The following is a 26721-nucleotide window of genomic DNA, read 5'->3' on the forward strand; positions in this document are numbered from 1 at the left end:
CACATGCATTGCTGTGGTTTCTATGATACAAATGCATCTAATCCCTGCTATTACACAACGAGGTCCAACCTGTAAAGATGATCTTTTACGGCTGTAGCAACTTCAGAAATGGTTGACAAATACAAACTGTATTCGTAAAAAGTAAATCATGAATCATCATCTATAAGAGATAACCCGAGAGGTACAACGAGCTGCTCCAATGTGGGAGGAAGATATCTTATCCTTTGGGCGGCATGTAAAGGTGATGGCGAATTATATGTGCATGGCTTGTCAAATCATAAATTTGGATGATGATTTGCCGCACATTACTGATAGCCGTACAAAGGATGACGATAGTAGCTGCTGCGTGGATGTGGAAGTACATAAATTGTACGCACCCAATCGTTCAGAATGATACTGTAGCACCAAGTCAGCCATTGCCAGTACTCTTTCCACGCATTGTACATACCCAGATCCTTTCCATTCCATGTATCCATTCCGTACTCATATCCATCCATCATAGGAATTGATTGTATTGAAATGGCTACACGTAAATAAAGCCGTTTCCATACAATGCGGCTAATCTGCTGCGTCCAGCGGAAAATGCCAGACAAGCGTTTTCGTGTATGGATGTGCTGATCGAGAACAGCTGCCTTGCCAGTTGTAACTGCTGAATGAACGCCATGATTTGCTGCGGTGAGGAGCGCAAGAGAACGTGAAGTGCCGCGATCAGGTGCTGGTGATGCACACGCCCATGAACTTCGCTTATCCAGTCAACGACACCGATCGCGACAGCCGAAAGGCTGACATGATGGCCGAAACAGTATTTTCACCGCTCCTGCGGTAGTTGTATACTTGAATGGGCCAGCGCTGAATGGAGGAAGAGAAAATAAAGCCAGAGGAAGGAGTGGAACGCACAGATTTTCCTGATGCCTTGAATGATATCAAAAGTGAGCGTTGTTCAGTCAAATCTCCCGGATCAAGAAAGCTGAATGATGGGTACGCTGGCCAAGCACAATCGTTCGTATGCATTGGATTGGGCAACAAAGGTAGCTGGGAGGATTTCCGTATTTAGGAGCTATTCCTTCAAAATAGTGTATACATTTTACCGCCTAAAGCTACTGACTCAAGCTGCTGCATAACACGTCCTCTGTACTTTGGCCTTCAGACAGTCTTACTACTTACATTGAACAAAACTCCTTTTCATAAAAGCAACGCTACTTACAGCATATAAAATATAAAAATGGGGCCCTAAATTTACATCAGGAGTTTTGATAAGCACGGCTGGCGGCTCAGCGAGCCCCGGCAGCTGCTCGCTTAATGCGCCAAGTCCCTAGATTTTGCACACAAGCACAGCCAAATCTGATCTGAAAATGACCTCTCTTGAGTTTTTCGATGACTGTACATTTTTGGGGCCAGCTGCGATAATGTGCAAACTTTCACATGGGCAAGCGTTGTTGGCCAAGCGAGCCTGCTGCGCCGCCCAAAATTCCATTGCCCTACTCGCAAAGTTTAGAGATACAGCACCTTTTATAAGAAGTCTGATGCTATATGAAGAGTGGTTCTTGTTCATTGCTGTGCAGGATTTTACAGCGCAAAGATGTGTGGGAGGCTGTGTTGTGCACATGTTATGTTTGTATGAATGGAAGGGTCAATGGCATTGCTTTATGGATCTAGGAATACATGTATTGTTAGCACAATTATTTTTATCTACCCAGCAGTGAGATCCCGCTCTGTGTAGCGGAACAGCGTGCCTTTCACTTTATTGCGTATTGACGGAAGGATTTGATTGTTGCACGGCCGCAGGCAGATTATATCACTTCCGGATATAGTTGATGCTGATGTAGCCAACTGATGGAGTCTAGGTGAAGGTAATCACAATTCAAATGCTCGGATTTTTCACCTATGAAAGTGAATTGGTGGAAATGAATGTCTAGAGCAGGAGCACGTTCACTAAGCAATAGAATGGCCGTGCTGAATGCATAAAAGTGGCTATTAGCGCATGTATGATATAAAAGTGAGGGTTGGTGTACTTTTGGTGGCATTGTCCTTGAAGCTCCCATTTTTAGCTGGAGTTGCCCAAGATGTCCTTCTGCATCTTTGCTCTGCCAGGGGTCCACCTACTTTACAATGAACAGAAGACTACTCTTTCATATAGCATCATACGAGAAACATAAAAGTCGTATCTCCAAACTTTACAATGAATGTGTTTATTAGAGAAATGGGCTCGGCTTCAATAACAGCACTTTGTGTGAAAGTTTCGCGTTCACTGCAAACAGCCCAAAAAATAGATTATCGTCGTTGAAGAGGTCGACCCCAGATCCAGTTTGGCTGGTGGCGACATTGCGAAATCTGGATCGTCCACGATGAACTTCATACTGACACAAGATTCCTTTGACTCGATAAGCACGTTGATCTATTAAAGACCTGACGTTTGATTGTGAAGTTTGAGAAACAGACACTCGGCGCTCGTGGGCAGCGTGATGCTGCAGGAGGGGGCGTGGGTTCCCGTTTAATGAAGTAAAGTATCATAATAGAGCAAAAGATGCAGAAGGACTTTGGGTAACTCAGCTAAAAAGTCAGATTCTGACAATGCATGAAAGTGCCGCAACTTACTTTATGTCATACATTGGCAGCTAATAGCTACTTTTGTGCATTCCCAACTTTGTGCATTCTATTGTAGGCAGGAGATGCCCAGTCCTAGACATTTCCACATTGTGCAGAAGCCAACTGAGCTGATTTGGTTGAGCATGCTCACATACATTTAGTCGAAGCTGAGCTGCACGAAAGCGCGTGCCATGTCCGAGTGATGTAATCTCTTGACTGCAGCTCCAGCCAATCGAAGCCGATCAATCGCATTTCTTAATCGCGGAATGAATAAGTCTGGAGTGGTGTGATTGCCACCCCCATGCAGGATCTCGCAACAATGATGATTGGATAAAAGTGGTTGTTAGCTAGTGCTTGCTACGCTCAATTTAGATGATCCATAAAGTAAATTATACATTGACCCTTCCATTCATGCAAACGTAGCTGTGTTATACAACACGACCTCTGCACTTTTGCGGCTGCCAGGGTCCACTTACTTGATAACAGAATAAAGACTAATTTCATAGCATCGAAAGCTGGCAAATAAGAAGGTACTGTATTCTAAACTTTTATAATGAAAACGTGGGGTTTTGAATAGAAAGAATGGCCTGGCTTGCCAACAGCACCTTGTGTGAAAGTTCTACGTTCAATGTCGCAAATTCAGCTCCAAAAACATTTTTTGCCGCGAAGAAAGTTCTTCAAGAGGTCGACTCTCCGATCCAGCTTCAGCTGGTAGCGACATTGCGGGAATCTGGGATTGGCCACGATCAACTCTGAACAAGATCTCTTTGACCCCGCCGAGCATTGTGCTATCAAAGACTCACGTTTGATTGTAAAAATTTAGAGAAAGTCATGTTTTAGCATATGCTGTAAGTGTGATGCTATATGATAGGTGGTCTTGGTTCCATATCAAACACCACCATACTAGAGCCAAGATGCAGATGGACTTCTTTGTGTAACAGAGCAAAAAAAAAAGTCGGGACTTCAAGGGTAATGCTATTGGTGGATAAGTGCATAATGGATGCTTTTCCCTATAATCCTATAGTCATGTCCGCCTATGATAGCTCGTATGAAATGGTTCGTTCTTATGTAAGGTTGCATCAGATGGCGTTAGTTGAAATATGGGCATAGGTAAGCATGGCATGTCCATGTCCTCTATATCACATTGTATCACAGCTCACTCTTTCTTGAGCATAATGAATTAAGCTTACAATGAGCCAAGCTTCTTAGGTAATAATAGCAGGCACTATCTTGAGCATCTTCACTCTCGAATTTAGTATCTTTGCAATACAAGAGTACTATTATCTTTCGACTATCAGCATGTGAACTAGGAAGTTTTATGTAGTGATGTGACAATGTTGTTGTGACAAAGGAACAAAAAACATCTTGATACGATGATGTAGATGATCCACTCTCGCTCGCGACCTTCAAACTTGTATTCCCCTTTCAATCCAGAAACCAACCAAGTGATCCACATCTCGCACAAATGAGCTGATAGCACGATACCCTTCTCAACATTATTTTGAACCCAATCCTCATTCGATGAACAGTCGAAGAATAGACGTGGTAGTGTGAATGTTTATAAAGTAAATATGATAGCAACAGCATTGGGACTGAATAAGATACGGGTGAATCACATAGAGTGGATAGGGATCATTGTGTCATTGTGTTCTTGGTGGGTGCCGTCATAAACAGCCTTCATCCACGTTGCGAAATAGCTGCTGCATGCATTGAATCGAGTACTCCAATATCATCCATGGCTGTACAACACCCTTCGTCGATTCTATCCCATCCATCGTCATTCTCAGCGGGATCCACGTGACACGATCCATCGTTCCTGCTGACGACGCGCCAAGTAAGCAAAGCAGCATTCCTGGATTTCTCATCATTCCACTTGTTTTCATCCTCCATCCACCATAACCACTGTAAGTCCATAAGAAAGTACCATCATGTGATCGCTGCTGATATGCTTCCTTTTCCATCCTGCTGTTGGTCTGCCTCTTTCTTGGTCATTTTCCATCGTAGCTCAACCAGGTGAAGATTGCGTGCATTGCCGTGGATTTGATATCTGATAAAGCATCATCCATTGGAATTCGTATATACCAAAGCAAGTTTGCTGCAAGTAACTTGAGACCATCGAGTAAAGACCTTCCTAATGGCAGCTGCTGTTACGTTTGGTGGTGGCAGAGGGGTGTGCAAGAACGTGTGTTGCAATAGAGTGACAATGTTGTGAATGCTGTTTGAGACAATGAAGTAAAGACCTTGCTAATAGCGACTGCTATTACGTTTGATTGTGGTCGAGGATTGTACAACAGAATGTGAAGATGTCAAGAGCCCCGGGTGTTGTAGTGAGGGTGCACACGCCATGGGCCTGCCATTGAGTCAAAGGCAATCGGATCAAGGCAATCGGATCAAGGCAATCGTAGGGTTGACATGATGGGTTGAAGCAGGACAATCGTTCGCAGGTGGTAGTTGTATACTTGAATGGGGCCAACAGTTGAGAATGGGAGGAAGGTGGAAATTAAAAAGGTCATACGCTGCCCTACAAATGCATGTACACTGTACATCAAACTTTGACATTGTGATTGCCCCTCTCGAACCTGAAACTTTCACACAAGGTGCTCTTGACCATGCTGATCAACATTGTCTCAATAAAGAACATACATTTCATTATATAAATTTGAAGCTGTACGTGCATCGGCGGTGATGATGTGCCCCTCCAGCCAGCACTTACATACCAGCTATGAATCATCAAGCCCACATTACCCCTCCCCTTTTTCCTTCGAGACGATGTATATAATGTGTATTAGAAGCTTAGGCTATTATGGAAGGGAATGCAAATTACAAGATGAGAGAAGGAAAAAACTCTATTTTGTGCGCTTGTAGATCTTGTCCATGAATTCGGTAAACACCGCCTTCTTGACACCAACACTTTCGTCGAGCTCACCAATCAAGCCCGAGATCTTCTTGTACGACTCCTCTTCGTATGCCTTGTAAAGACCCTCAATATCCATCTCGCGGTACAAATCCTTGATCTTGGCTTCAGCAGCAGCATCCTTCTTGCCATAGTTTTCCTATCGGATTCAGCATACCATGTGAGTCAAGTGGCTGTATGTGTATCGGGGAACAAACTTACATCGAGAATTTTGCGTTGTTCAGAGTTAGCCTTGGCAAGGGCTTGATTGATCAACCAGCTGCACTTGTTATCCTGAATATCAGTGCCGATCTTTCCAATAAAGGCGGGATCGCCATAGCAGTCGAGATAATCATCCTGAACTTGGAAATATTCACCAAGAGGAATCAAGATGTCCTGGGCTTTTTGGAAAGCGGTCTCGTTCTTGACACCAGCCTAGATTGAACAAAGCCCACACTTTATCAATATCATTCACGACCTATCCTTGTCATTACTTACCATGTGCATAGCCAAAGCCACTGGGAGATAGAAGGAATAGTAAGCAGTCTTGTAAACGACAATGAAATGGTGCCTGCAGGATTATTTGTGAGTATGCGTGATAACCTGTTTTAGAGTTTGAACCTTACTTGGCAATGGAAAACTTGTTCAAGTCAACGTTGTCTTCGGGTGCAGTAATCAAATCGCACAATTGGCCCAACTCAGTTTGGAATGTGACCTATAGTACAGATGTCATCAGTTCCCAGATCAATCAACGTCTTTGTTACCATCTTTCTCTTTACCCATTGAATAAAGGAAAAATCCACCCCCCTCGTACAAAACCATGCACGCCTTAATTATACATACCTCGTGGAACAATTCAACAAGATCAATGTAGTAATCGGTAGATTTGAAATACTTCTTGAGGAAAATGTAGATGCAAGATTCGAGGATGAAGGCATCGTTGATGGCAACCATACCAACACCATCCTTGCGGTACCAACAAGGCTGTCCACGACGAGTGATCGAGGCGTCCATGATATCATCGGAAACAAGGAAGAAGGCTTGAAGCTGCATGTTGAAAGAACGAATTAGCATATCCAAGTCCTTGTCATTCTCCTCCTTATTCACATTTCCCATGTAGCCAATCAATAAAACATACGAATTCAACGAGCCAACCGAGAACAGTAGCCTTGAAGATATCATCGTCAGTGACTGCATCGCCCTTGAGAATGCGGATGGTATCGACAACCGAGAGGCCACGGTTCAATTTGCCTATAGTAACCCATATTGTCAGTAAGATGTATCCACACACATGCCCGAGCATTGGCTTTATCCCTCAAAAACCACGCACTCCTCACTTACCACCAGGAACGTTGTATTCCAGATTCTAATAGAGTGGGGAAAAGGGCAAATGACATGTCAGACTCTTTTGCAATTGGGAATCGAGATGATGAGAATAGTACCTGCTTTGTCCAGTTATAAGCGTCTTCAGGCATGTTGTACTTGCGAAGCTCGGCAAGGACCTCTTCAGCGAGGGTTGGGAAGACGTCAAGAAAGGCTTTACGGTTTTCTTCTTTCTGCAACTTGATGGCGACCATGTTGTGTTCCTAATGTATAGAATCAGTTGCTGTTCAATAATAAACACGATAAAAGTGAAATGAAGTGCAAGCTATTAGGGGAAGACTCACTTTTTACTGGAAAAGTGGAAGAGAGCAAAAGAGATACCGAGGATACAAGGGCGGCAAGTGTGATCCTAAAGTTTAAATTGGATGGCCCCTGCGGACTTTGGGTTTGTCTGCCAGTGCTACCGCTGCGAAAGATCGCGTATATTTAAGTGTTTGTGGCGCGTATACTATTTTGCAGCATGCATCTATGACTAAAGGTGTGCCTTGTTAAAAAGAACCAAAGTATCATCTTCATGTTGAAAGTGCACGGAATCAGGAGGAGAATGCGTAAAGAAGAAGAGAGATGGATCACTATCATCACCTAAATCAAGTTCATTTGTCCTTCACCGATGTAAATTCACTCGCTATTGACAACCACGTGTGTCTTGCTGGTTGATGGATGTAATTAAGCTCTCCATCAATATACCAATGTTGAATAGCTATTATAGTCATCAGCAGGTTGAAATGGATTAAAAGAGAGATTACATGATGGTGGTGGTGATGATGTTTTCGTTGCACACATACATAACCACCAACAATTTGTGTCCAGCCGAATGGGATAACCCGACTCTTTTGATCCAGAAATGTGAATCGTCTGATAAGTAGTAATATTGCACAACTAGTATCAACCTCACCGTTGATTTTGTATTCATTGATGCGTTCATTGTTTGTTGAGTACTTAAGCAATAATGAACCATTTTGCGGTGACATTATGAAATAGGAAATCATCAATACATCATCATTGGTCTGACACAACGGGGATAGCCTGGAATAAGTCTTCATTGGTAACCATTGGCAATGCTCGTAACTGCAAGCATGCATTCTTCTGTTTCATCCGCTTTAATCAATCATGACAGCTCTTTACACGAAAATTGGTACATGAAGGACCTCTTGCTTTGGTAAAATGTGTACATGGGAGCACGACCTGAAGTTGGTAATACACATATGGAGGCCTGCTACACTTGAGCCGTCGGGGCTAAATCTGGAATGGTGCAAAAACCTGGTGGTGCAAATAGCAAAAGTCCCATACCTTGGATACCATGGTATCCAAGGTATTGGATCGGTTGCTTGGGAACACTCAATGGCTCCAGTGCTATGCATGTAGCGGATGACCATCACGCTTTGTAGTGAGTTTGTCTATGTGATACCATCAGTGGCCTCTTTGGGTCACACAAGTAAGCTGCCTTTGGTGGATTGCTTATTGGAAAATCACTGCTAACAATCCAGCATCCTTTTTGTATCTCACATTTTATTCCTTTCATGATTCTGCTCAATTCCATCAGAAGCTTCAATTGCCCCCGGGTATTTGACAACGTCTGTATTGGAGGTGAAAAGGCCCTTCATTTACTGCTATTGATGTCGACGAGGTTATCATGGGGTGATTTAGCTCGGTGTGCTGGTGCTATCGTTACCCATCACATGGCTTTTTTCTCCAGGATTTTGTTGTACTCTACTTTTGTGCATGATGATGCGTTGAGAAGAGTGAACGAACGCTCGTGCTCGATATTACGTACATATGAATCTTTGCGGCAACCAGTTTTTTCATGGATCAAATGCATTTAACATCACTCTTAGATGATGTAAGTTGCCACTTTGTCTACTATCTCAGATCCTGATCTATGCATGCACATTCAATCACACCAAGGCTCTCTGTAAAGGCTCCCCATCAATCCGTTAGCTCATCACCATTCTCAACAGGCGTTTTATGTATTACTCTTTGTGGTCACAGAAATACCTACACCCATCTTGCATATAAACAAGATGGATGCTGTCATCCATCACCTTTCTCCCATACATCTCTTTCTTTCCATCATATCACTCTTTGGTTGTTGACACCTTCAAAAGACCTTGGTGAGTATCATGGCCGAGAGTCCGCTTTGTGAACGATCCATGTGCTGGTATTTGTGATGATCGAGAAGGTTTCATTGTCATTCTAGTACTTCCATTTTCCTTGTTGTCATTGTAAGTATTTGGTTCTTTAATAGGGTAAACCTAATCACTTCCATATACATGTCATGTCCCTTTTGATGTAGCTAATATGCACTGAGAAGTTGGATTACCCGCATGGGAATGATATAACGGTTCACATTTACATGCACACATCTCTCCATTGCTTTAACGGGATAGTTTGAAAAAAGCAACAAAAGCTACCAAAACCACAAAAGGGGAGAAACCACACATCCAGGAATGGATTTCCGACTTGATCGATCAATGACATGGAAAGCGACAAGCGTCGCAAAGTAAACAAGGCTGCACATTTTGCTACATAGACATAAAATGAAACAAGTGATCACTGTCTCCTCCCTGTTACCATGTTTTCATGGTCTTTAAGATGGGACATGCCAAATATTTACAATGATTTGCTCCCTTGTTTACCTCCTTGTCTCCCCAAAACCCCTCAAGATATGCATGCTTTTCCTTTCTTGAGATCTATGTGCGTTATCGCATGCTGCATCTTTGTTTATAAAGAATGTTTGCATAAAGAAAACTGTGATATTGTGTAGATACAAGTAGTATTAAGCGAGAGCCACGATTTATTATTGAGTGATAAAAGATGCGGAGGGTAATATCTAGTATTCCTCGGCTTCCTCCATCTCGGAATCGCCGAGCGAGTCAGAGCCGACTTCTTCATAATCCTTCTCAAGGGCAGCCAAATCCTCACTATAAAAGCAATGCGTGTGAGTCAAAGAAGAATGTATGCAGGGTAAAAAAGAGGATAAAAAAACTTACCGAGCTTCCGAGAATTCACCTTCTTCCATACCTTCACCGACATACCAGTGAACAAAGGCACGCTTAGCATACATGAGATCGAACTTGTGATCAAGACGAGCCCAAGCTTCAGCAATAGCAGTGGTGTTGCTAAGCATGCAGAGGGCACGTTGAACATTGGCCAAATCACCGCCAGGGACAGATGCAGGAGGACGGCAATTGATACCAACCTTGAAGCCGGTAGGGCACCAGTCAACAAATTGGATGGTACGCTTGGTCTTGATGTTGGCAATGGCAGCGTTGGTATCCTTGGGGACAACATCACCACGATAAAGCAAGCAGCAAGACATGTACTTGCCATGACGAGGATCACACTTGACCATTTGGTTGTTGGGCTCAAAGCAAGCACTGGTGATCTCCTGAACCGAGAGTTGTTCATGGTAGGCCTTGGCAGCAGAGATGATGGGGGCGTAAGTCACCAAAGGAAAGTGAATACGGGGGTAGGGCACCAAGTTGGTTTGGAACTCATTCAAATCCACATTCAAGGAGCCATCAAAGCGGAGAGAAGCAGTGATGGAAGAGACGACTTGAGCAATGAGACGGTTCAAGTTGAGGTACGAAGGACGCTCGATATCCAAGTTACGACGGCAAATGTCATAAATGGCCTCGTTATCCACCATGAAAGAGACATCGGAATGTTCAAGAGTGGTGTGAGTGGTAAGAATGGAGTTGTAAGGCTCAACAACGGAGGTGGCTACTTGAGGAGCAGGATACACAGAGAACTCAAGCTTGGACTTTTTGCCATAATCAAGGGAAAGGCGCTCCAAAAGCAAGGCACCAAAACCGGAACCAGTACCACCACCGAAGGAATGGAAAACAAGGAAACCTTGAAGACCACTGCAGTTATCAGACAACTTGCGAATACGATCCAACACAGAGTCAACGAGCTCCTTGCCAACGGTGTAGTGACCACGAGCATAGTTGTTAGCAGCATCCTCCTTGCCAGTGATCAATTGTTCTATATACACATACATACATATCAAAGGTGATGAGAAAAATATATCCCGAAAGGTGTTTTTGAATCGACTTACCAGGATGGAACAAGCTGCGGTAAGTGCCGGTGCGAACTTCATCGACAACAGTGGGTTCCAAATCAACAAAGACGGTGCGAGGCACATGCTTGCCAGCGCTGGTTTCACTGAAGAAGGTGTCGAAAGAGTTGTCACCAGTGTCGAGCTCTTGAGGAATGTGACCATCGGGCTGAATACCATGTTCCAAGCAGTAAAGCTCCCAGCAGCTATAAAAGTGATATGATAAGTACGCGAGATGGGAGAGGAAGAGCACGCGAGATGCACGCGCAATGTGAAGAGTACCTGTTACCAATCTGGACACCAGCTTGACCAACGTGAATAGAAATGATTTCTCTCATAATGTAGACGATAGATGGGGTGTAATGAGACCGATAGTTCCAAGGTTAGGGTAGGATACCGGACGAGGGGGGGTTAAAGAAAAGTGAGGAGCAAATTTTCCAGAGAGAGCCTTTTAAGCAAATCGCGTGCTCTATTTTTTTATTTGAGTTTTGAGACTACGCACCAATCAGGGTACCATTAACCTCGTGCAAACATCCTATTCAATCGCTTGAAAGAGCAAGAGGTCCTCTGCATGGCTCGTGTCGCTGCTCACCACGTTGCTTTGCTCCTTGCTTGTCTCACCTAGCAATGATAACATCGACTCTTCTTGTATACTTTCGCCATCGGGCTTTTGCTGCGATGTAGGGGATATACTACTTGTGGATCCCATTCCCATCATCACATCACCACCAGGTGTGGTATCACGACATTCCACAGATAAACAACGTGGATCAATAGATGATGTCGGCTGTTGTTGTTGTTGTTGAGTTGGTGGTAACATGTCATTCGTCGGCGTAACATGAATTGATTCCAAATGAGGATCACTTTGCGTGAGACGATGTAATTCAGCACGTAATGCAAGAGCAGGACCATCAAGTTGATGCACAGCAACATTCGTAGCTTGACGATCTTGAGTAAAGTCACGGCATTGTGTCCATCCAGTGGCACCTTCCATATAAAATTCAATTGCTTCAGGTTGTGCCACGCGCAGCTCAAGCCTTGCCCATCCAAGCCGTTCTTGCAATGGATCAAGTCGTATTTGTAGTACAGCATCAAAGCCGAATTCAATCTTGAATCGCTGTTGGCCATCTTGAATCAACCAAATCATCATGCGACGTTCACAATCACTATGACACACCAAATCTTGGGGCTGTAAGCTAACTCGTCGCCACGTTCCAATTTGTAACGCTTCAGCTGAGAATCGATGGGGTGGCTCTTCTTCGACTGACATGGGTGTCCCTGAAAAAGGCAATGTCAGTGCACATGCAACATGTGACCAAGCCATGGTGTCATTATGTGTGTTACCTGTTTGTATATACATTGGCTGCTGCTGTTGTTGTTGTTGCCCAACATTAGGCCAAAATGCCTGCCCAGCAGGTGATGTATAGCTTCTGCTACGATAATAATGTTGACCAATCACAGGGACAGCTTCCATTGATCCATGGCGTACAATGGGTCTACGTGGTGGAGGAGGATATGGCCCAAGTGAATGTGCACGCATACGATTGCTAATAGGTGTGGATGCATTTTCATTCATCCCGCTTCTTGAACGTGATACATCGGATGCTGGTGTTGTAGGTGATGATGCTGAAGATGATGGTGGAGTAGTCACAGACGCTGACCACATTTCATTACCTGCTCCCATTGGCATAGGAGGAGGTGGAGGTGGTGGAGGTGGATTTGATTGCAAAGGCATTGGCGGAGGTGGTGCACCATTACTTGAAGAATACATGGAAGCCATAGCTGATATAGAAGATGAAGGAGGAGGTGGTGGTGGAGGAGGTGGACAGAACCAGCTGTTGCCTTGTTGATATTGTTGCTGTTGTTGCTTACTTTGTTGCTGTTGTTGCTTACTTTGTTGCTGCTGATTGTAATAATAATAGTAGTAATAGTAATACAAATCAGGGTTTGTAGTCAATGTGCCATCTGGAGCTGTTTGTTGATAATGAAATGCTGCTGCTTGGCATGCTGCTGCAGCTGCAGAGGCAGCATAATATTGCATGCGTATAGTTTCATCATGAAGCAATGATGATCGTTTAGCCATATTCTTCACTTTGGCTCGACGGTTCTGGAACCAGATCTGGATCGAGCGCTCAGACATTCCCAATTCACGCGAAAGTTGCTCTCGCACGCGATTATTGGGTGAGGGGTTGACACTAAATGTCTTTTCTAAGACAGCAAGTTGTTCAGGTGTTGCACGAGTACGTTTACGTGGAGGCGGTGTACTTTCAACTGTAGTCGATGGCTGCTGCTGACTTTGACCATGTTGTTGTTGTTGCTGTTGCTGGTGTTGAGAAAATGGTTGTGGATTCAAAACATCGTCTGGTGATGGTTGTTGTGAATCTCCAGGGACATAAGAAGATGTTGGATATTGATACATAGGATGATGTGCGTGATAATTGGATGCTGGCAAAAATGTAAAATCGGCAGGGTGTACTGGCATAGCACTTTGGGTCATGCCAGCATGACTATTGTTGCCCATGATGGGTGCATTGGTGATAATATTGGAAGGATGGGACTGGGATCCTGGCACAGCCGGATGTTGATTCATTGTATAACACGAATGGATCTATGAAGTGAATGAATCCGATAATGCGTGCATTCACAGAATGCAAAAAGAAAATGAAAGCAAAAAGAAAGTGAGGTTATTCTAGAGCAGCAATGAATAGATGGATATAAGTAATGTATTCAGCTTCGTTGGGGGTGACCGAAACACCATAACGTAGCACAATTTGGCGGCGTAATAAAGCAGAAAAATGCCATGTATGCCTTGTGATGTTAATTGACAGTTGCCCGAACCGGTCTTCTTCCGAGTTAATGGAACAGTCTTTGTGCGCAAACATTAATGAAACCTTCCAGCCTTCGAGTAACCTGAACGTCGCTGAAACAAAAATGATCGCCGCTGTTGTTATCGCCGCTCGTAGTTTACCACTGCCCCTCGACTTTTTGTGTTTTTTAGACCACACGATCAACACCTTGTTGTTGCCCCTGTCGATCGTGCCACGCGACCCCTTATCGAGCGCATGGCATTTGTTTTACTCTTTTACCCCTTCCAATTATCTTTATAAAGCAATTCGAGCAACATTGTATGTGCATGATTAGTCACCATATAGCTCACTCATACATCCCATTACCTGGAGACAGCGGTGTTTTACCAAATAGGATGAGGTGAACAATCCCCGTGGCTAGCCGGCTTTCAAAACAGCCATTCACACAAAGGTAAGGGTTCCACACATTGTACACACAACAAGTATGGCATCTTTTTACACTAACCGTTTTTCGAAATACCATTCACCCAAAGTATGGCCTGACATCTCGTTCGTCCTATAAGGCGGCCCGATTGTCTCAATGTATGAAATCCATTGACTACTCCCCCCAACAGCGCAATAACATTATTCGGAGTAAACATGGTGGTCTAGAGCCTCTCATGAATGCTTTAGGTAATCACAAATCCATTATCCTGCTAACCAGCGTCGTCATGGCAACCACAAACCCGACAGCTATTCTACATATGACGACTACTACAACAGCAATAAGAGCGCTAAAAACAATATGCATTAGAATATGAAATCGTAATTGCACGTACATCAGTAGATCCAACATTAAACCTTGTCCAATGACCCATTAAACTTTGTCTGGCCAGGTACGCCCTTAAACCTTCCTGATAAAGTGGTTGTGTGACATGACAAGGAAATGACAAGGCGAGTACCACGTATCATAAGCTGAAGTTGGTTTTTTCATTTGTTTGAATGAAAATGAGCGTATCCAATAGCAGCTTTATCATTGTTGCCTAGCAACCAAGTTGTATCTATTTGCGACGTGTGCATGTAAGGGAGCATTAACCTTACTGAAACCGGTGACAAAGAATTTGCGGAACAAACCAGCATTGACATGAACCGATACGCTACCTTTCATGGCGCTTGAGAACGTGCTCAAGGATATTATCGTGCTACTCCAAGTTGCGAGGTTGTCCCTTGTCACCGTTCCCGGGCCTTAGATACAGATAGAATTGTGGTTCCAATCTAAATTACTTGTCCTCCCTTGCTTGTGAGAAAACAAACATCGGGTTATGGCAATAAACGAGCCGATCATTCGCGTGCCGTCATGGAAACGTAATGCCAACTTTAAGTGTAATATTAGTATTCCATTGAAACTTGGATTAAAAGTAGGTAGCTATATAGCCATTCATGCCCGTAATATTAAACGGGTTGTTTCATAATAACGAAATGAGCTGCATGCTGAGGGATCAGGGACTTTGTTCGCACACAATCAATCTTATGAGCTTATCCATCTTGTCAAAAGGCGCCATGACACAATAACGCATGAGCATGGACGCTCCCTTTTCTAGAAAGAGCCAATCAGCCCTTCATCTGCTTTGTACAATGAAAGCTCAAATCCAGTAGTAGAGCTTATCCCACAAATCCATATACCTGTGTGGTCTGGGTCTTTAGCACGAGATGATGTGTGGTGCCAGCGTATGCGTGTGACAATCTTAAGCAACCAGGATTGCGGTACTTTCATTAATCCGCTGCACGTTGGGGTATGACATGAATCGCTGCATAGGTCCCATAGTAGACATCATGAACCAATAATACGTTGTTGCTTTGACAATGAACATGTGTGATTAAGACAAGGAATATGTATCCCCAAGGCCAAAATACATCTCTATTTGTGGTAATTCTTGCTAATGCGCCATTGCTACATTCAACCGCGGCTATGGTCATGGAACATACACCCGAGTTATGTAACATGTTGCATGAATGTGATACCAGCAAAGATGAAAAGTGCAACCATGTGTATGTGTGTGGGTGTATTTTTGTGGGTCCATCATCGTTTTATTTTACCTACTCTCCCCGGGAACATCAAGAGATACGGGTACTGGTAAAGCTGCTATTGACCGGGGATAAACTTTTATGTCAGTATAGAAGATAGCATTATTGCGTGTAAATAGCAAGGAGGTATACTCACGGAATGTTGCGCTGGGATCACAAATACATTGCAACTCTGCTGCAACCAATGAATCGGCTGGACATTGTAATCCCACACTATAGGAATAGCCAAGGTCATGCATGAAATGGATTTGATCACGCCTCAAAAACAAGGCTGCTGCAAAGGTTTGCACCGGTGCATCACTCCAACTAGCACACAATGAGTCATCCAATGTATCCTTTGTGATTCCAATAATGATTTGCTCTTATTAGCTTACCGCTCATAAAAGAAGCCACCGGTGTGTTCGATGTATTCAAAGAATGCACGATACTCCTTGGAGCGGAGAAACTCGAGGGAAATGATCATGAAATTGTTCCATATATGATTTCCATTAAACGTTCCTGCATCATCCATCATCCAAGGAAGGATTGTTGAGGATGTCGGCAAGATGCTATCAGGGTTCGTTTCGATGAATTCTTTCACGTGTGTCCACAAGCTTGGGATCGTACGCCCATCTTCGACCATAGCAATGGCATAGGCTATCCCAAAAAAGAACATCAGCCTATGACATGAATTAACGCTGTCTTTCTCCACACGCACTTACCTAATTTCTTTCCCTGAGATTTCATCATGACAAAAGGATCCTCTTTAATGTCACACAGGTATCTTGATCGTGGTTGCACCTTCCAATAGTATTCGGCTTCCTGAAGCAATGGATGATCCGCAATAAAGCCAGCATTGTATCTTTGATCCGTAAGGGTCATTAGAGGCGGTCAAGCAGGGTGAGTGAGCGCTTTTTTGCATACCTTGCCATTTTACGCCAACTGAGACTTTCTCCACGATAGATGCCTTCGATTGCCATTTGCGACATGGTCTCCTCCACCTTTTTGATATCGATAAATGAAGGCTCATGCCAAGTTTGTGTTTGTCCAAAATAAACGCGTCCAGGCGCCATACTAGATACAAATCCTTGGAAGCGTAAAGAAAATGGCTGATCACCCAAAATGACCCAAGGGTACTTGTGCTTGTCATTGAATCGCTCTTCAACATCAAGCATTGTGGCGCGTATTTCATGCATTTCATTCTCACGTGCGAGCACCACCAATGCACCCTTAACAGGCAACCCGCTCCAGTCAACTTGTTTAGGATAATACACCGCTGGTGATTTGTGGATCCAATGGCGAGAGATGAAAAACGTCAACAAGATAAGCAAAAGTGTACCAGAGAGGATTTGAGCTTTGAAACGTCCCATCAAACGTCGAGGATGGTAAATTGGCCCTTTTTCGTACTTGCCGTCTACCTTTAGCAGCAGCACCATGCTCCAACACAAACACACAAAGAAAGGAAAGAAAGATAAAAAGATGCAAGTTTTGATTAAAATGAAAGGTGCTGCTCGCATGCATGTATGCCTACCAACTTTGCTAGTCATTTAATATGCCCAAATCCGGCCTCCCTTATCTCGTTCACAACAACCGATAGCTTGTGATAGCTTATTGTTACTTCTATGTCCTTGCATCCTCTTCCATTGTTCCTTTCATGCCAGCAGACAACAATGTTACATAGACATTAAGTTTAAGAATACGTGATGATGTTACAAGGTGTGCTTCCACGTATATTGAATTTGACAATGATTCTACTCTAAAGCCCCCCTTCTCTTCCATATAAATTACAGCCTGTCGGTGTGTTGTTTTATTGAGATATAAAGGTATATTCATCATTGAGATTGACGTTGTCGCTCGATTGCTGATACATGTGCTTCCATGGTATTCAAAATGTCGTCCCATGCAATAAATATCTCGGATAATGTATTGATCTACGTACACAAGCGTACAAATCAGCCCCTTGAGTTCGACCCCCTGGACTTTTTTCCATTGTTACTTACAATGCCATTGTAACTTTCCATAGCTTGAGAGACTTGAAGAGTGATTTGCTCCAATTGCTTGGTTTGTTCCATATGTTTCGCTTCAAGTGGTCGTAGCTCTGCTCCCAATGTATCCAGGGCTACCACAACAATGTCAGCTCGTGTTGCATGAATAATGCATACTTGCTCTCTCTCTTCCCTCTTTGCTTACCATCATACTCTGATCCACTCACTACATGTTCTAAAGATTTCACCTGCTTGACCTGTGATGCAAAACGCTCCATATCATCGTATGCTGCCAGAATCAGTTCAAGCTTGGTATCAGTGGTCAACAGTTCTCGCTCCAAGGCCAACGAGGAATCGGTTGGGTCCAAAACTTTTGCGTGCGGCTCATCTACAATACATGCAGTGCACCCATCAATAACGACGTCCATCATATGATACAATTGGTTGCTTTGTTGTTACATTTGTCGACAAAGTCGTGCATCAACTTGTTGGATCGATATACGTTGTGGAGCTCCTTTTTCAGGCCATCGATGCGCTTCAACAGGGTCGTCTTGGTGTTGCGTGGAATGCTGTTGGCTCGACCAGCTAGCACATGTTCCAAGTGTCGAAGTCGTGTCTCAAAGCCGTGCTCATCCATGTGTCGGCAGCTGCTGTGGGGTGGGGGAGGGTGTATATGAATATGAGTCGAAGAACCAAGCAAAGAAAGCACTCCGCCTCACTGCCCTTTCACCTTTCCCAATGGGAGGAACCAAAGTGACATATGCCATTGGCTACACCAATGTGTCGAGCCTTCAGGTCGATATCCGCAACATGAGGCTTCGAGCAAAGCGACTGCGATCGGAAGGAAACGAGATTTCTTCAGCACGATTGGGGATCGAGTGTGCCGAGCTATTGATCGAGTATGCTGATCAGCCTGACAGCGACCTGAGCGAGGCCAAGCAAGAGGAGCATCGAGAGAACAACCTCAGCAAAGCTATCAAATATGCCAAAGACGGATACGAGGTCTTAATAAGGGTCAACAACCCATATCGTGACACAATCAAAGCACTTGAGCTCATGACGGATGCCTATCGCCGGTACATTATTGATTCCATTGGCATGTCACGTGCCATACACTAATGATCATGATTCCCAATTACAGGCTCAAGAATTACGATGAAGCCATCCAATCGAACAAGACGCTGATCCATCGTCTACGAGATATGAACGATGTGTTGGAGCTGCGAAATGCTACCAGAACTCTGGGCGACATTTACTTTGAACGAGGGTAAAGCTAAGACATGAAGACATGGCGAGATGGCAAGCATAGCTAACAGCAACCCGTAGACACGAACCTGATTCGGCCAAGTACAATGACTTTGAGAATGCACGCGTTTATTATCTCCAAGAACGAAATATTTTGGATCAACTCGATCGTAAGCATCAATCCTATGGTAGAGAAAAGGGATCTACAGTCTACTAACACCGTCATCATATAGCGGATACCGAAGGATACCCGACAATGAAGGTCTCTCTCGATTTCAATTTGGGTGTGATCGAAGCCAAGTTTGTTGAAGGTCTCGACCGTGGTAAAGAATACCTTCTCGATGCTATCAAAGGAGCCCATCAGCTTGGTGATTATGAGCAAGAACGAAAGGCGTGGTGGGAGCTTGGCAATATATGCAAAAAGAATGGTGATTTCGAGCGTGCAATACGTTGTCAAGAAAAAGAGCTCCATCTTGTCGAGAAGCACAGCAACACGGATGAAAAGATCCTTTGCCTTATCGAAATGGGTAAGTGATGTGAAAATGTGAGAGTACTACGTTACTTAAAATCATCATTTAGTCAAGACGTACCTGGAGTATGGTGATTTTGATGAGTGCTTGAAATGTTGCAATCAGCTCAATCGTACGTATCATCTTTTCTTTCCCATCCACGTATACGTATTAACATAGTATTCCTTGACAGAGTTGGTCGATAGCGAGGAGGATGAGAATGAAGCAGTAAGTAGGTTTCTCTGATGCGTGTGTGAATCTGATATTCAATAACGTATTGTAGACAAGCTCCACAAAACTGGTAGTAGCCAGCAAAAGCATCAAAGATCAACTGGATGAATTACCGGGTGTGATTGATTTGTCTACTGTCAATGTTCGGGGGAACCTTTACTTCAAAAAGGGTAAGTGAGATTAGGATCATGCTTATATCAAGCTAAAGTCATCCCACCCTCTAGCTCGTATCGAGTTTGAGCATTTCATGTACAAGATGGCGCTGGCGTCTACTGAAAAAGGCATCCACTGTATTGATCAAGACCCAAGTATCAAGAAACAACTTCCTCGGCTACGCATTGCATTGATGCAGCTACAGGCTGAGTTAGCATGGCGTCTACGCGAATTGGTAAGTCATGAGGAAGAGCACCGCGCATACATGTAACATTAACGATTTTGGCAAAAAGTCCGTAGATGAATTGATTGCTCTCAACAATGAAATCCTCGTGGAGATCAAGATTTATTTTACCGACTTGACCCAGCGATTACACCAGCTACAAGTTGTGTATGAGCGAATGACGCAAATATACTACTACTTTGAGCGGAAGGATGATTACCACCAGTGGTCAGAGTTACTGAAGGAGCTGGAGAAGAATTATCAGGAGGATACGCTAGACGATGAAGACGAGGTATGTCAGCTTTTCGATTCATTTCTCGGCAGCATCTTATTTACAATGCATTGGCCTTTAGAGTGCACACATGGATTATTGGAGCACAACATCCTTTGATTATGCGGTGGACACCAAAACGATTCCTGGATTTATGGTATCAGAAAGCAACAAGTCCAAGTCCTTGATGGTAAGAGATCCACTTCGGGGATATTATCGATGCTAAATGGCGGCTTTGAATAGGAAGTTACTGTCATGATACCAGTGGATGGCGAAAACAAGGGCGTAAAAGTACCAATTGATAACGACATACGCAATATTGGGTGGCTGATGGCCAAGGTGACCGAGCTGGCTTGGGAACAATATGGTGTTGAGGTAAATTTATTGAAGGATGATGTAATGGAAAAGGTTTATTAAATGGGTGGTAATAGCCTCGTGTGAATCGTTTACAAGTTGGGTCAAGTGCTCTTTCTCCTCATGAAATCATTGTTTTGGCGATTAACCAAGATATGGAAATGGAGGCAGTGGTTGATGGTAGGCACACACAATGAACACCCATGTCATTGTTTCCGGCATTTGTATTGATTCCACACAACATAGGCTATGTCAAAAAGACCCCTGTTGAGATATATCAGAATGTATGCACACGATTAGGATTACCATCTTTGACCACTGTGGAGAGTGCGTTGCGGGATCACCAGGGTGGCGTTCTCAAGCTATCGGGTGCCGGGTTATCATCACGTGATGTCGCTGCCATTACTCAAGTGCTCAAACGCATCCCACCTTTGAATACCCTGGATCTTTCTGCCAATCTATTTTGTACGTGTTTCAAAATTCCCCATGCAACCAAATGCTCATTTCAATTATTAGATGACCAAGACGTTATCGACATACTCACATCAACACCCGGCATACAGCATCTCGACCTCAAATCGAATCGATTGACACACAACCTTATCCCACTGCTTGATTGCCGCAGCCTCTTATCGCTGGATCTCAGTTTTAATCCACTAGGACCGGAGTCATTAGCCAAGCTTCCCCAAGGACTGGAAATGTGGCCCGCCATTAAAAAGATCAAGTTCGTCTATTGCGACATTGGGGGTTATATCCGCATCACTGATGAAATCCAAGCCAGCTATGACAATGCAGGTAGGTGCATATAGGGATACTCGTGCCTTTTGAGAAATGAGCTAACACAATACAAACTTCTAGGATCGAATCCACGAGAAGATATTTCGATCGATTTAACGGATAATGCTTTTAGTAATTTGATGCGTGCCCATTGGCAGCCGTTGTTGGAGAAACTTGTGTGTCATAGTAATCAGATTGAAATGTAAATACACTTGCTTTTGATTTATTCTTCAAGGGTCATGCGTAAGGGAGGAAGGGTGTGTATGTGTATAGCTATACCAACCCATGCTAAAATGACAACAGTGGGTATGGGTAATAATGGTGGAATATGCCTTTTCCTGCTTTTCCACGTTTTGAATGATCCATGTTTAAAAGGCTTTTCTCGGTGTTTTCAAGGATACCATTACGTGTGTATGCCATTGTAGCAGAGATCCTACTCGTGGTAAGTAGGGATAACCTATCACCATTTACGACAGAGCAGTAACACGATCATCATGATGCAGCTTTCGAGCGCAGCCTTGATGGCTGTAGATCTCACGTATGGAGGAGGTGGGTTACAGAGCAATGTACTTTCGCTGGAAATCCGAGTACTGATTAATGTGAAAAGTGACACCTTATCGAGTACGATATGTCGATATATATGTCTATGCGGCCATTGCCGGTGTGATTGGCTTATGGACATTAGTCTATGGTCTTTATTTCACATTGAGGGTAAAGTATTTGATACCAAAAGGGAAATCAATAATAAGCATGTGCTGAATGATGTATCATGGATTTAGGCCAACAGACACGGGATCCGGATGTATCTTTATTTCCTTATATGCCTCGTTGCTCTAAGCATTATTATTGGTATCATCCATATCATATTGACATTTACGCTATATCGGAATAGTATTATTCATAACTGCGTGGATGATACTACCAATGGGCTGTTCTGGTGGTCGTTTGGCTATGAATTTGACAGCGAGGTCGCACATGTGGTGGACCTGTGCACGAAGCTCTGGGCGCGGTATACAGTGCAACGTACTCTCACATGGGCTGTGTATAGCATTGTCATTGTTTTTGCAGCTTGGTTTGTGAACCGCTACTACAGATCATTGGAAAGGCGAGCCTTAATCGAGTACGAAGATTATCAAAACAGCGATGGCGAGGATAGAGAAACGAAGATGGTGGGTCCAGAGACGAAGTTAGTTATACATGAAGCAAACGATGACCACGACCACGACGATGATGATGATGATGACCAAGAACAACCTCCCAATTATGAGGATGTGGCCAATGTCCAACATGAGCAACGACAACGTTTATATGATGAAATCCACAAAGTGCATAATAGACGGCGTACAGAAGCTAGTGTCCATCCATTGGATCCTCCATCTGCCACTCATCAACGACCCACGTCCATCTACGGCAGTGGCGTGAATACACAACAAGGCACTACCCAACCGCGTCCTAGTGAATGTTCCGAGAAATTGGATTACAATTGGTATCGCTCTCAGCAAACATTACGACGACCTTCTAATTTGGTGGATGAAGATCTTGGTTTGGCTGACACAGGCGCTGAATCTAGACGTCGACCCACATCTTGGCGTAAGCAATCTTCAGACAAAACGGCACAATGATTATGTTTTCTTTACTCTATTGCATTTGTGATATACAATTATATTCTACATGCACTCTCTATGCCTCGGTATCAGGGCGAGCCTATAAAATCATGTAGTTTAGTCACCTTACGTCTTATTAAAAACCACACATCCATTGTCTACTTACACCACGGGGTCTAATGTCATATTCGCGAGAGCCAAGTTCAGCCTTGAGACCATCATAGGGATAAGTACGCTTGGACTATAGACAAGATGTGTGAGACATGAGTCTGTAAAAGATAATGAGAGATGTCTTACAGCAGGACGCTCGGGATAGTTGTTGTAAACAAGGTAAGAAACACCAGCGAAGATACCAGCAGCAAGACCAAGTTGAGCAAGGGCCTTGTAAGGGCTATAGTGGAAAAGGTCAGGGGCCCAGACACCATACAATTCGTCCTCTTCATGAACCTATATTGAGATGGGGGTTGGGGGCATGGGCATAAATAAACTCGGTCCTCATGTTGAATGTTGTCAATGAGCCACTTACGGTTTCGCCGAAATTACGCTTGTCTTGGGGATCCCACCAGCCGTAAGGACCACGAGTTTGGGTGCTGTAACGAGGCAAGTTGGGGTAGTCGCCAATTTGAGGATCCTCGAGAACCTCGCCGGTGTTCAAGGTCGATTGGGCACGCATAGCCATGCGCATGGGTTGTTGACGAACAGCGGTGGTGGTCAAACGAGCATTCAAAAGACGTGTCGAGGTACGCAATGCCATGTTTTAATCAATAGAGACAAAGAGAGAGTGGGGAGGAACAAGATGTGTATATGGGCTGAAAATTGACTACCAATAAGAAGCCTAATCGAGCTGGCTGTTTTGAACAACACTTTACTACCCGGCAAATAGTCACATTTCCCTACTCTACAATCATCCATTTACTACCACTACTACTGCTCCTGGTCCAATGTGATGTATCCTTCACGACGTTGCTTCCACCAACGATATCCAAAGTAGATGACGGCACCCAATAGCGCAGCTCCTGCTAATACAGCAAGTGCAATAAGCATCACCTGCCACCATGCGAGACCCTGGCGGGAAGGTCGAGGCAATACTTGATTCACAACAACGACACCACCACCTCCTCCACGCGTGGTCTTGCCCCAATCAACAATCTCGGCTTCAGTTTGGCCTACTCGTACGCTATCACGGGTAAAAACAACAGAGACACCTTCATAGGCTGTGTTCAATGTCACATCATCTTCAGTATCCAGGATACGCTTTTCATCTTCCTTGTCGATAGGCACCAAATGGATCTCCAACACAAACTCCTTGGCTCGTGCCATCGCTGCATCTGTAGGTGCGATCAAAATGTATGATTTGTCCTTGTCCAATACATCCTTGTCTTGTCGAACTAGTCGTTCGTAAAATGTATTTGTTCCTGCCACATCCAATAAATTGCGGTGTGTGATCTCGAGGCTGCAAGGCAATGCTAGCCTATGCACCTTGTGGATGACGCCATTTGATACCAACGTGTTTGGCTGATCAATGATGCTGGTATTGAAGCAACGCTTTTCCTTGCTAAGGGTCATTCCACAATGCTGATCCTTGTCATTGTAGTAAAAAATGTCTGTCAACGTTTGGAACCCAATAACATCGGCAAGCTTCTTTGGTGCTTGTAACAGATGCTTGGTAACAAGGCCGAGTTGTTGGAAAGCTTTGTTTGTAGGTGCCAATAGAGTGATGCCTTCAGCTGAATCAACCATGTCGGATGCCTTGGAAGCATACAAGCTCGCCACAAATGTTGATAGATCCAAATCCAGAGGAAGTTGACCAAGTGCACTACGAGGCATAGCCAATGGACGTGAAAGAGGGTACACAATACTATTATCGACCAATCCTAAATAAAGCATTAGTTAGCACCATCCATGTCATATCATGAAATTCCATTTTAAGCCTTACTTGGGCAATCACTGATACCGCTCCCACCGAATTGTATAGTATCCTTGTCAATGATATGGATCGGAAGTCTTTGGTGCATATGGTCGCCAAGATGATGAGAAGATTGTGTTTGCAGCAATTGTCCATCTGACAAGTTGTCTTTTGTATACTTGTCGTTGATGATGTGGTACTTGAGCCATGATACGATGGCACCTCGACTGTGATCATGTTCATCGTCCTTGAGGACGTCGTTTGTAGGCGCCAAGATTGTTTGGGGAGCTTTACTTTCCAAGTATGAATGCAACCCATAATCTTCAAGCATGCCAACAAATTTGCTTGCATTCATGCTGATGAGGGTCTTGCGAACATCCATTTCCAAGAAGCCTCGGTGCTTTGGGAGAATAGGTTTTTCCACCAAATGAATTACACCTACACCAATAATAGATCATGTCAACAAGTGCTACTTTCTACATAGACTCAAGGATCCTTACCATTGGATGCCAAAATGTCATGTCTTATGACCTTGGCACCATTGACGGTGATCTCGTTGTTCTTGTTTACTTCAACAATGATAGGCTCTCCTTGCAATGTCGAGTACTCTTTCTTGCCGAATTCGAGGTCGTAACTGTAAATGGGACCGGCATGGATTTGATGACCCAATACCTTGGCAAGGTCCACAGCCGAGTGATCAAGGTAATCCTTTACATCATCCGGTAATCCATCCAAAACACCTTGCGTGGCAAACACTGTGAAGCCATTGACACGTTTCAACTCTCGATCGAGCTTGGAACGTTCGATCAAATTTCCAAACTCCTGCAGGTCATTATCATGCAACAAGGTTTGCGCTACAACAAATGATGATGGGTGCTGTGCGTTAATAATTGCCATGCAATGCAGGAAAAAAAGATGAAACATACTCAAATCATCCAATGGTTTCAACACGCTGTCAATGACTTGAATGACACCATTATCAGTCTTCACGTCAGCGTCGATAATTTTTGCATCGTTATTGCCAACGGCCCATTGGTTTTTCTTTTGCTTTGTCACTTTGAGCTTTTGTCGGTGATAGGATGTGCCAAGCAGCTGACCATCATAAAAATCTTGCGTGGTTACTGCACTCGGTAGCACATGATAAAGAAGTGCTGCACGGCTGAGATGGTCATCATCGTCCTTGTTAAATGCCTCGTTGACCGGTGCAAATACTGTTCCAGTGTCGAAGCGTTCGAGGTCGCGTAAAAGTTGGGTTCGATTTAAGTGATGGATAAGCTCTGTGAATCGATCATCTTTCTTCAAGGTATCCACCAAGGAACGGCTTGTCACTAAGCTGACAAGCCATAACAATGAAAGTATGGCTGTTGTTGTTGTGCGCATGGATATAGAAATGTTTATGGGAAGAAAGCACACAAAGACAATGAGAGCAGCTGCTAATTAATATGCATGAGAAAAGTGATAAACCCTTGTCCAAAGTATGCTATGATCAACTATGACGTGAAGTAGACGCTAGACGAATCCAATAAACAAAGACAAAATGTCTCGCATAAAGTTTATTTCCAACTCAATGACATCTGCTATAGCAATAATAGCACAAAGGTGGGGGATCGAAAGCGGCGATTTCCCATGAGTGGACGTTGTCTCCATCGCAACCAAATGATTTGCTATGTACCCGGGTATGTCGATCATTG

General features: G+C 43.9%; 8 protein-coding genes across 8 annotated transcripts; 1 reads left to right on the top strand and 7 right to left on the bottom strand.

The window, feature by feature from the left end:
- Positions 1-5432: 5432 nt before the first annotated feature.
- O0I10_011098 (uncharacterized protein) lies at positions 5433-7056 on the bottom strand (the record flags this gene model as incomplete). The annotated part of the gene is made up of 8 exons (XM_058491069.1): positions 5433-5639; positions 5702-5914; positions 5978-6050; positions 6106-6194; positions 6323-6526; positions 6618-6730; positions 6821-6845; positions 6922-7056. 8 exons carry the CDS (start codon positions 7054-7056, stop codon positions 5433-5435), a joined length of 1059 nt encoding a protein of 352 aa, XP_058338164.1.
- A 2636-nt stretch (positions 7057-9692) lies between these two features.
- Positions 9693-11260, bottom strand: O0I10_011099 (tubulin alpha-1 chain; the record flags this gene model as incomplete). The annotated part of the gene is made up of 4 exons (XM_058491070.1): positions 9693-9783; positions 9853-10849; positions 10923-11128; positions 11205-11260. 4 exons carry the CDS (start codon positions 11258-11260, stop codon positions 9693-9695), a joined length of 1350 nt encoding a protein of 449 aa, XP_058338165.1.
- Positions 11261-11457: 197 nt separating this feature from the next.
- O0I10_011100 (uncharacterized protein) lies at positions 11458-13512 on the bottom strand (the record flags this gene model as incomplete). Its single annotated transcript, XM_058491071.1, has 2 exons — positions 11458-12200; positions 12267-13512. The coding sequence occupies 2 exons, from the start codon at positions 13510-13512 to the stop codon at positions 11458-11460; spliced, it is 1989 nt and encodes a 662-aa protein (XP_058338166.1).
- Positions 13513-15063: 1551 nt separating this feature from the next.
- O0I10_011101 (uncharacterized protein) lies at positions 15064-17208 on the bottom strand (the record flags this gene model as incomplete). Its single annotated transcript, XM_058491072.1, has 5 exons — positions 15064-15083; positions 15930-16099; positions 16168-16429; positions 16495-16634; positions 16697-17208. 5 exons carry the CDS (start codon positions 17206-17208, stop codon positions 15064-15066), a joined length of 1104 nt encoding a protein of 367 aa, XP_058338167.1.
- A 396-nt stretch (positions 17209-17604) lies between these two features.
- On the bottom strand, positions 17605-18394 carry O0I10_011102 (uncharacterized protein; the record flags this gene model as incomplete). Its single annotated transcript, XM_058491073.1, has 4 exons — positions 17605-17703; positions 17773-17891; positions 17963-18145; positions 18217-18394. The coding sequence occupies 4 exons, from the start codon at positions 18392-18394 to the stop codon at positions 17605-17607; spliced, it is 579 nt and encodes a 192-aa protein (XP_058338168.1).
- Positions 18395-18495: 101 nt separating this feature from the next.
- On the top strand, positions 18496-23142 carry O0I10_011103 (uncharacterized protein; the record flags this gene model as incomplete). Its single annotated transcript, XM_058491074.1, has 19 exons — positions 18496-18833; positions 18899-19024; positions 19084-19172; positions 19236-19529; positions 19582-19644; positions 19705-19739; positions 19795-19912; positions 19967-20130; positions 20189-20410; positions 20472-20579; positions 20633-20764; positions 20821-20923; positions 20990-21208; positions 21260-21538; positions 21602-21722; positions 21896-21962; positions 22024-22069; positions 22128-22231; positions 22300-23142. The coding sequence occupies 19 exons, from the start codon at positions 18496-18498 to the stop codon at positions 23140-23142; spliced, it is 3471 nt and encodes a 1156-aa protein (XP_058338169.1).
- A 58-nt stretch (positions 23143-23200) lies between these two features.
- Positions 23201-23878, bottom strand: O0I10_011104 (uncharacterized protein; the record flags this gene model as incomplete). The annotated part of the gene is made up of 4 exons (XM_058491075.1): positions 23201-23224; positions 23291-23365; positions 23422-23571; positions 23651-23878. The coding sequence occupies 4 exons, from the start codon at positions 23876-23878 to the stop codon at positions 23201-23203; spliced, it is 477 nt and encodes a 158-aa protein (XP_058338170.1).
- Positions 23879-24048: 170 nt separating this feature from the next.
- O0I10_011105 (uncharacterized protein) lies at positions 24049-26410 on the bottom strand (the record flags this gene model as incomplete). Its single annotated transcript, XM_058491076.1, has 4 exons — positions 24049-24998; positions 25061-25468; positions 25531-25884; positions 25957-26410. 4 exons carry the CDS (start codon positions 26408-26410, stop codon positions 24049-24051), a joined length of 2166 nt encoding a protein of 721 aa, XP_058338171.1.
- Positions 26411-26721: the final 311 nt, after the last annotated feature.

This window comes from Lichtheimia ornata, assembly GCF_029851405.1.
Source record: "Lichtheimia ornata isolate CBS 291.66 chromosome Unknown scaffold00082, whole genome shotgun sequence".
Classification (NCBI taxonomy): domain Eukaryota; kingdom Fungi; phylum Mucoromycota; class Mucoromycetes; order Mucorales; family Lichtheimiaceae; genus Lichtheimia; species Lichtheimia ornata.